The 10,041-nt window shown below is 58.2% G+C and overlaps 1 protein-coding gene across 1 annotated transcript; it reads right to left on the reverse strand.

The window, feature by feature from the left end:
• Positions 1-1,654: 1,654 nt before the first annotated feature.
• Positions 1,655-7,609, reverse strand: LBRM_30_0850 (sulfate transporter-like protein; the record flags this gene model as incomplete). The annotated part of the gene is made up of 1 exon (XM_001566668.1): positions 1,655-7,609. The coding sequence occupies one exon, from the start codon at positions 7,607-7,609 to the stop codon at positions 1,655-1,657; it is 5,955 nt and encodes a 1,984-aa protein (XP_001566718.1).
• Positions 7,610-10,041: the final 2,432 nt, after the last annotated feature.

Genomic DNA, 10,041 nt, shown 5'->3' on the forward strand with positions numbered 1-10,041 from the left:
GTCGAACCACACGTACATGCACACACAAGCGAAAAAGTTGAGGACCGCAAATCAGCCCTGTAGCCTTCTTGCTTCTCTCATTGAATGGAGTGTTAGGCTTCCGACTTGCCAAGTGAACTGAAAGCGGATCTGACTTTCTGTATCGCAATCATTCTTAAGTCAACACCTTGAGTGTCGTCAGTGGCGGACAGTTATAGCGAAAACTGATGCCTCTCTGCCTTTTTTCCTCTCGCCTTTTTTTTTTTTTAGCACTCCAGCGTCTAGCAGAGAAAGCCTCGCTCGCCGCAGAAATGCTCTCGCGGCACGTGCGCAAGTGCAGCCCACGGGCCCTCTGGGTCCGGTGGGGCGGCACAAAAGCCCCTTCAGTGTCGAACCACGATGTAGACGACAGCGATCCGCTGAATACTGTCTTTGACGAGATCGAAAGCTGCGACACATCCGTTCATGTGGAGAGGCGTGAGTGGCCAAAAATGCCCGAGCCCAGTGGCGCACCAACCAGAGCATGTAACACTGTCCCATCGGTTTTAGACACAGAATTGCGGCTTGAAGAAGCAAAGCATAAGCGACTGCGGCGTCAGCTGAAGGATGCTACTGAGGAGCTCGACGCTCTACTGAACGAAAGCCGCCGGACCACAGCCGCTGTCTCGAGTGCCATGTATGTACCTGCAAGGGCTGCGAAGACGTTCTTGTCCTCAGATGAATTGGTTCAGGAAAAGTCACCTCAAGAGTTAGTAGCAATAACCCCCCCCCCCACAAACTCAAGAGCAGCAACAAAAATGAACGCAAGATCGACTGAAGCACGTGGCAGCTGGTGAGATCCCCTCTGCGCGTAGGGTTGAAAGGGTGGAGAGAGAGAGGGGTTTTCCGCTCTAGTGCACACCTACGAGGAAGGGGTGGTGAGTGGAAGATAAATACAAGAGTGAGAGGGCGCGCAAAGAAGGAATAGACCAAAACTATGCGTGGCGTGAAAGAGAGAGGGCAGAGAGGAGCTAAAAACTGCGAGGGTGACGTTGATGGAGATTGCGCAACAGCGCACACACATATACGTGCATGGGGTCAGTCCTTGTCAAGTATCACGCACACAGAGCGTCTCTTTTCAAGATGGTTGGCGTGCGACTTTGACAGTAAGTACCTCAACGCATACTCTTCATAGAAGCGCACTTCGCAAAGCTTGCACCTCCACAAAACTCCTCCATTAAGCTGCGGTACCAACAGTATGGGATGAGCCCGGCCATGATGACGATAACAATCGTAATCGACCGTGTGCTTTACTTTTAAGTCTTTGTCCACTCAGCTGGCGGCGCCGAGGTGGCGTCCGCTGAGTGTATTTGGTGTTTTTCGAGTGTGCGGCTACAATTTCTGGGTACCATGCGGATATCAAGAGTGCCGTCATCAACTCTGCACCGCCTACGCTGGGTGTCACTGCGCATGTCATGCAGAGTCCAGCGCCTGTTTCTCTGTGGAAGCTACCACTCCTCCTCCTTCCTCCCTCCATCCAATGCACACACAAGAAAAGCGCCCATGCAACGGTGCACATGCGTCACAGCACACTACCATGAACGCAAGACAGACCGCTGTCGCCCTTCATCATTGCTACCAGCTCTTTCGCATCCTCACACGTCGGTGAGCCGACCAGGCACAGTCCACATCCACCTTACCTAGACGTCTCGTGTGCCGAGGAGGACGAGGCTGTCTGTGAACGCACGGCACTCTCCACCTCCTTCATGAGAAGCACAAAGTCGTTCAGACTCAGCCCCTCGTGAATGCGACGCATCGGCGTCACATTCGAGACGCGGTGCTTCATCCCTTGGATCACCGCTGTCCGACGTCCGGCCTCTGGCGTCACGAGAACTGTCGCCTCCTTGACTGAGCCCTTCGTGTTTGTGGACGCCGCTGTCATGGGTCGAGATCGCCCCTTCGGCTCACGCTGCGGCGGTGGTGCTAGGGCAAACGTCGATAGGTTGGGGCCACGTCGATGCACAGGGTTCAGTGGTCCGTTGTCACCTGAGTCCGACTCGGCTCCGCTGCCGGCTGCGGGATGCGCCGCTGCGTCGGAGAACGAGGCCGGCGACGTTACCACCAATGCCACTGACCCACCGCCATCCGAGACCGACGCCACCGTTGCTTCTGGGGTGTTGGATGGGGCGACGAGATACTGCGCGTATACGGGACTGCGAGCAAGGCCGGTGAACGCCTCCGCGGAGTTTCCGCCAGCTGCAGCAGGGGAGTACGACGCCGGCCCACTGCTGAGGCACCTGGTCCCACTGCATGCCGCGAAGGGGGGCAGAAGTGAGGTCGAGTGGTGCACCGACGCTGCCGCCATGCTGCCGCCGCCTGCTGCTGCCATCGCCTCCGCCAGCTCTTCACCATCCTCGCCGTTCCCACCACTGGCCGCTGTGCCGGTTGCACTTTGGGGGTTGCCACCTTCCTCGCTGCTGTTAGTAAGGTGCAGGCTGAAGAGTGGAAACTCCTCCATAATGGCCGTCTGCGCCTCATCGACGTCGCCAAGAGAGAGGTAAACCTCCATCGATACGTAGTACATTGCGTGGTAGATGGCGGCGAGGCCGCGGCGCAGCTCTCGCTGCTGCTTGTCGTAGTCTACACCTGAGCGGAAGAGCAAGTGCAAACGCCTCATGGCTTCCGTCACCTCCGCATCGGTATAGCTCACATTGCGGCGACGAAAAATCTTGAAGATAAGGTGGCGCATGTAGAGCTGGTGGGTCGCCTCCATCTCCTCCTTGCTGGGTCGGCTGAAGCCCTCGACGGTAACGCTCTCGAAAAGGCACTGCAGAACGCCTTCGACGTGAAGGTAAGTGGTGAAGTACAGGCGTGTGCACTTCGCGAAGTCGGCTGCCGCGGCATGTGCCCACGCCTCTTGCTTGGGGAGAGAAATGAAGGGAACGCGAAGCCGGAACTCACGCTCCTGCGGGGTCTCGTGTGCCCAGGGGTCATTCCTCCAAGCAGAGCCTTCATGTTCGCTCGCCCTCACTCCCCTCTTCTTCGTTGACCAACAGGGGAGACGCGAAAAGAGGCCAATCATGTGGCGAACATCCTGCTCGACACCTCCGTTCTCCGCCATATACTGCGCCTGCGCCTTGAGCAGCAGCTCCTGAACACCGCGCTCCTCATCCACCGTGGCCAAGTCGTGGAAGTCATTGTGCAGCCGCCGTAGTAGCCCATCACTGACCAGTGAGCCGATAATGAAGCGTTTGCTACTGTTTACCCCCACTAGTACATTCTCGCCGATACGCGACATGTACTCGGTGATCTCAGCAAAGCGCTGCAGGGTACGGGCGAAGCGACGCAGCTGAAACGCCACCGCCGGCTCCTGCACCGACGCGTGCAGCTGTAGCACGAGAGGGAGATTGTACGCCACGTCGTAGGAACCATAGTCTCGCAGCTTCGACACGTCGCTCACGTCGAAGCGCGGGGCGGCACCCGACACACCGAAGCCATTACTTCCGTGGCCATCGCCATCCTTAAAAGGAGCGTAGGTGGGCCCAAAAGCCTTGTTAAGCGGTCTCGGCCGCGTCAGACCGGCGTTGCCGCGACCGCTCGTCGTTCGCTGTTGCGCGGGTAGCGTAGAGTGGCCGTAACCACCTTGGTCACACTGCGCTCCACATGCGCCCCCCTCGCTCGAGGCAAACATCGGGGGGAACGATAAACTTGCTCCTATCGGCGACCGGTGGAACTCCGAGGGGTCGCGCCGCAGGGGCACGCTGGGATCCAGCTCAGGGTCCTCCACCAGCTGCGCACGGAGCCCGTCCTCGTCGGACGATCCACCGGTCTCCTCTATAGCCTCCAGAAGTATCTGCTGCTCCGGATCCTCATCAAGTCCTGCTGACGCTACTGCTGGTCTCGCTGCCCTCCCGTACTTCGCCTCTAGGGTCACAGGTGTCCGCGAGCCACCGGGGCACCGCATGTTCTCGGAGCGGCGGTAGCTGCTACGAATTCGGCGTTTGGCTCCCTCAAAGTTATGCAACAGCGCCTCGTAGCGCTGTTGCAGCTCCTGCAGCGTCTCGTGGTTACTCAGCGGTGCCTTGGCGAGATACTCCGGGAACTCGAGCGTGGACAAGATTGACATGAGCTCCTTCAGTTCCTGCAGTACCTCATACGGCGTGTGGAACTCTTCCTGCCGGAGGACGTTGTAGTTGGGCCGCTGCAGCGGTGACTCTGAGGTGGAAAAGACACGGCTGCCGTGTGGAAAGCCGGTGTCCTGAGCACCGTAAATCTGAACGTTGCGAGAATTGCCTCGGCCGCCAGCCCGCTCGCTGCGACGGCGCAAGGACGGCGGAGGCAGACCACTCGGCCCCGAAGCCTCGCGGTTCTCAGAGTGGTGACTCATCGTTTCACTCATCCTGCGTGCCATCCCATTGTTGCTCTCTTCACCATCGCCACAGTCGTCGTCATGCTCGCTGCCTACCCAGCCACGAAAGCGGTCCAGCGACGGGATCGACAGCAGCTGGCGGAAGCCTGGAATGTGAAAGAAATGACGTGCGGCTGCGGCAGACTCGATGTGAAGTAACGACTCGAAGTACCGGTGCTCCTCCCGGAGTAGGCGCTTCGCAACTGACCCCAGCGTTTTGGTGAGGTTGTCATTGAGCACAATGTCGCAGCGGCGCACAGTCACGCCGGAGGCATGCGTGAGGGCATTGGCCACGACAAGCGCCGTGTTCACAACCCGGTTCTCGTCTGACGCCGTTACCAGCGGCTGACACGTGAACTGAACGAGGCGACGCAGCGGCAGGTCGCCTGCGGCGTAAAACCGCGCGAACAACTTTTCACCCATCACATGCGCTTGTAGGATCCCGGACTTGGTCAATACACCGCCCCACTTCACCACGAGCAGGCCCGCCGTCGGCTCGCCCAAGACGTCGTCCGCGCTACCGCTACCACTGCTATAACGACTTCCTGTGCCGCCGCTGCCGGCTCTCCGCCATGCACTACTGCTGTAGTGCAGGTACTTCTGAGGGGAGGTCTGTCCGCTCCCGTCAAACGAGGCAGCACCCGAGACGGTCGTCACACGTGCCTTGATCTGGACCTTGAGCCCATCTGGGCGGCTGCGGACAATGGACAAGACGCGCGCCCAGCTCTCTGCCGTGGCTTTGGAAATTCGGCTTGGCAAGCTGCAGGCAGTACCAAGTATCGAAACATCCAGAATGTCAGCGGACCCCGCCGCGCTCACAGCTGAGGTCGGCAACTCCCAGAGCAACCGCTCGACCGCCACAAAGAACTCTGCCAGCTCATCAACACTGCGCTTCGTCCGGCGCAGGTCACGCCCTTGGAAGGCTAACCGCAGCAGAGTCGGGTCGTTGAAGAGCAGCTTTTTCTTCTGCTTGGGTGTCACCTCACCATGACGAATGACGCCTAGCACGCCAACAAGCTGTCGATCGGGCGAGTATGTGGAGAGCTTCTTCAGTGTGGCAAGGTGACGCACAAGGTTGTCCTGTTGCTGCTGGGGTGGAACTCCACCGTCCCCATCGTCTTCATCATCGCTCATAGCCTCCTCCGATGAGCTTGCAGAGGAAGTAATGGTGGTGTGTGGCGGGTGCGGGGAGGAAACGGAGGCTTCGGCACGCGCTGCCTTGCCTCGACGTTCCTCGGCTTGGTTGGGGGAAGGCGGGGCCACGCTGGGCGCCGTGACCATAATGTGCGATGCATTCAGGCCCCGCGGCGCTGCTGCGACTGCGGTGCCGCATCCCGAAGCTGAGGTGGCATCCGCTGCCTCTAAAAGCGACAGTAAAGGTGGCACGCGGTCGTCTCCTGTCGGCAGTCGTGCCGCCTGCATCACGACGTCGGTCAAGAAGGCCACGTTGGGGTACGGGGCGGTGTCCACGTTGCCATAGCGCTCCGATATGCACCGCTGCCCAAACGCAATCGCATCCTCCAGCTTCCTGAAGACGACAGGGAATTTACCGGAGGTCGTGATCTGCTCAATCGAGATCCCGTCGTACTCCTCGGGTACATAAATGGGCAGGGCTGCCGAGTCGAGGAGGACCTTCTCCAGTCGCCCGTGGATATCCGTCAGGATGATGCGTCGTGGTCGTGTTGGGTCAGACTTCGAGGTGTCCTCGAGGATGATAGGCAGCGACGCCAGCGCAGCCGCGTCGATGTCGACCACCTTTCCACATGTCACCAGAACAACATCGATAGGTCGCACCTCTGCTGCGATGGCGGCCATGAGACGCTCCTTGAAGTAGCCGATGTTGATAAAATACAGCGGGGCATCGAAGCGCCACATCAGAATATTCGGGTACACGAGCAGCTCTGGGTCCTTGCGGATGTCGCCGTAGTGAAATGTCTGCACATTGAATCCGACGCTCACCGCACGCGGCCGCGCAATGCGGAGCACCACCAGGATGAGAGAAAACGCAATGCCGCTCAGCACACCAATGGTAATGCCGCCGAGCACAGTCAGCAGAAACGTCAGTACCCACACCCCGGCATCCTTACGGCTGTAGCGCCATAGCTGCACCGGCCCAGAGAAGTTCACAAGGCGCCACACACTTGAAATGATAATCGCAGCCAGCGCCTGCTTCGGTAGGTAGTAGAAGACACCGATCCTGGTGAGGAAAAGAATGGTGATTAGGACAACACCACCGGTAGCGTAGGCCGTCAGTGGTGTAATCACGTGCTGCTCAATCAGCACAGAGGAGCAGCTGAACGAGTTCGACACCGGCATACCAGACATGACGTTCACAAGCAAGTTGGTGATGCCGCCGGCAAAGAGTTCTGTGTTGGGGTCTACATTTGGCATCACTCGCTGCGCCACCACGTACATCTGCACAAAGCTGATCACAGTGATGGCCAACGTGTAGGGCCCCAGGCCGATGAGGTTATCCATCGGCGGAAAGCGCGGCCAGCTCAGGATAGCCGGGATGTCGCGCACGATTGCCAGGTCCAGCTTCTGATCCAACCGGAAGCCCCATGTCAGGAGGATGGAAACGACGACGACGATGAGCTGGTGCGGGATCCAGAGGGGCAGTCGCCTGGCCTTCTTGATCTGGATCAAGTAAGTGCAGTACACCATAAAGATAACAAAGCAGTAGAAGCTTTTCGAAGACCCCTGAGACCCAAGCGCGATGAGAGTGTTGATTAAATTGCCGTAGCCCTTGTCCTCTGGCACGACATTGAATATCACCTTCAGCTGTGCTGAGATGGCCAACAGTGCCGCGGCGCATGTATAGCCGTCGCCGACAGCCTTGGCAAAAATGGTCTTTATGACAGTGCCGCAGTCCACAAAGCTAAGCGCCATGCTCAAAATACCCACCTGCAGACCGAGGCTCTGGAATGTGTCCTGGCGCTCCGCGACCGGGATACCTGGGATGGAGATGAGCAGCGTCGTGATCTCCGCCACCGGGCCTATCGACAGCGATGCGCACTGGCCAAACGTACCGTATGAGAAGGAGGCAACAAGGGCCGCGATAAGACCACACGAAAACGGCAGACCCGCGAGACTGGACCACGAGAGACAGGTCGGCACAATCATGACGCCCACAATGAAGCCGGCGATGCCGTCACTGAGAATGATCTCTGGCGTGAGGATGTGGCACCATCGCGAGACGGGCACAAATCGGTAGACGTACTTCATCACCGTCGTCTTCCACATCTCTCTCGCCTTCACCGAGGGCTCATGACCAGCCCTGGCGAGAATTTCGCTGGCTGTGACATGTGCCATCTCGACGCCTCACCTGACCCGCTTGCAGCGCTGCCCTTGTGTGCTCGTGTGGGTTAGGTGCCAATATTGGCACATGGACGGAGAAGAAGCCTGCGTGGACTACAAAGCACTACAGGAGTTACTGACACGAAAGGACGAGGTGTACACAACAGCAAAAGTAAATCAGAAAGAAATTGAAGCGACGCAAAATGAAGTCGCTTCAACGGGAAAAGGGAAAAGACGCACGATGTGTGTGTATCCGTGGGTGGGTGTGGGTGTGGGGGGAGGGGGGAGGCGGTGCCACGCCAACATAAGCTGCAGTGGAGTGTACGAAAGAGGGGGAGAGAGAGAGGGGGGGGGGAGTGGCGGCGCGCCGTGAAGAAGGGAGAATTCAGAAAAGAGAAAACACACAGGGAAGGTGAAAACGCGAAGCAGAGCAAAGACCCCGACCGAGACACAGTGAAGTGGGGAGGGGAATGCGAAGCAGAAAGTGCGAAGAGCAACAAAACAAAAGGAAGAAGAGGTGTACGGTTGGCACCCAAGAAGGGCTCAGACACGAAACCTCGCTGCTGCGTCGTTCGCTCTCTCGGATCTCACTCTGAGCTTGCACACCCCTCACCCTCCTCCCTGAGAAAAGAAAAGCGAGGAAGCCCCTCAAGAATTACGCAGGCAAGCAGCGAAAGGGAAAACACAAAAAAAAAAAACGCAGGTACGCGGGCTCCGCACAAAGACACCCACAACTCCGCACCGGGACTCCACCACAGCGAAAGGCAATCGTATCTCTAAAACAAGAACAACCGCACAAGAGAAAGCTAGAGGAGGAATCCCTCGCCTCTTGCTGTCGGTCACGCAAGCAAAGAAAGTGAAAAGAAGGACACCAATCGAGGACTGCAGGGAAGAAGATGACGCGTGGCAGAAGTTCACAGCCGCGAATAAGCAACCAGTGAAAAGACAAAGAACGAGAGTTCGAGACGTGGTCGCGCTGCTGGTGAAAAAGAGGGAGGACGAGGAGAAACGTGTATAGAGAGTCCTCTTCGGAGAGCGTGTGTGTGTGAGGGAGAGGAAGGGGAGGCTGGGTGGAGGGAAAGCGGTAGAAAATAAGAGAGAAAGTGCGGAGGAACGAGGTACCCCTTTCGTTGTTCCCTCTACGCATGTGGTATGCGCGGGTGGGTTACTCTCTGCACGTGTGGTGTGCTCCTCCTACTTTTTTCCTCAGGTAACGGAGAAGTGGAGGAGGCAACGAAAGAAGCGAAGTGGTCCAACAGGCAGGCGAACAGCCGGAGTGCACAGTCATCCCAGTCGGGGAGAAGGAAAGGCGCCCCGCCTCGAACTACCACGTGCGCCACTACACATCATGCTCCAAGGGCATGCCAGACGCGCCTCCTCAACGGTTGAAAGAAGCGACAAAGCGGCAGAGATGCTTCGCACACGCTCGCCAATCAGTTGAGCGGGAAGGCTACATATGAAAGATATGGTGAACAACAATGGTGTATGGCGGAGGGTAATCAAGGTAGAAGTCCAGCACACTGTAGCATCGCCTAGCCCTCTCTGTTCTCATCTACCTCTCCGCATCGTCTACATCGCGCACTACGTCCCACCACGAGTAAAAGAGTCCTTTTCCGCTTTGGCAGTCTCTATTGAAATTGGCGCCATGCTGTGGTGGTGAGCTTCTCTCATGCAACCGCTGCCTCGCACTTCAGGAAGGGAAATGGAGAAGACGAGTGCGGACGTTTGCAGTATAAAACACCACAGATATTCTTCGGCCCCCTTCAGTGCGCCTTCCCTCTTGCTAGACAACATGCGAGGCTAAACACTGCACGAGCCCACCGTCCTGCACCACAGGCCCCATCACCCGGTGCAAAGCACTCGCGAGACACGCCTGACAGCAACGCGCGGACACAGCCATCAGAGCACGGCCCCCGCCCCCCCCCCCCCACACACACCAGCAGGCAGCGAGGGCCGGGCGGGACACCGCTCGAGCAGCCCTGGCACCCTGTCCATCATAGGGGTGGCACAGGCATCGTCACGGTCGCGGGTCGCTCCGACGCAACGCCATCCAGGACCCGACCGCCAACATCAGCAGCGGTGGATCGCTGCGACCTCCCCTACGACGTAGGGGTCTGACCCGGAGATGCCCCTCCTTTGCGGAGTCCCGTCATCAGGAAGAGCAGACAAGAAGGTTTGGCCTGAAGTAAAGAAGGCGTAGCGGTAGCTGCAAGCAAGGGAAAAGCCTCGCATGGTCGTACGAGACTCAGGCATTGAAAGGGAGAAGGGAGGGGTGCCTGAGGTAGCAGGGCAAAGTTGCGGGGCATCAGCACACACACGAACACGTACTCTCTCATCGCAGTAGTGAGCTCCCGCAATGCCGCCGCATCAAGGAGGGA

Source organism: Leishmania braziliensis, chromosome 30, assembly GCF_000002845.2.
Source record: "Leishmania braziliensis MHOM/BR/75/M2904 complete genome, chromosome 30".
NCBI lineage: Eukaryota > Euglenozoa > Kinetoplastea > Trypanosomatida > Trypanosomatidae > Leishmania > Leishmania braziliensis.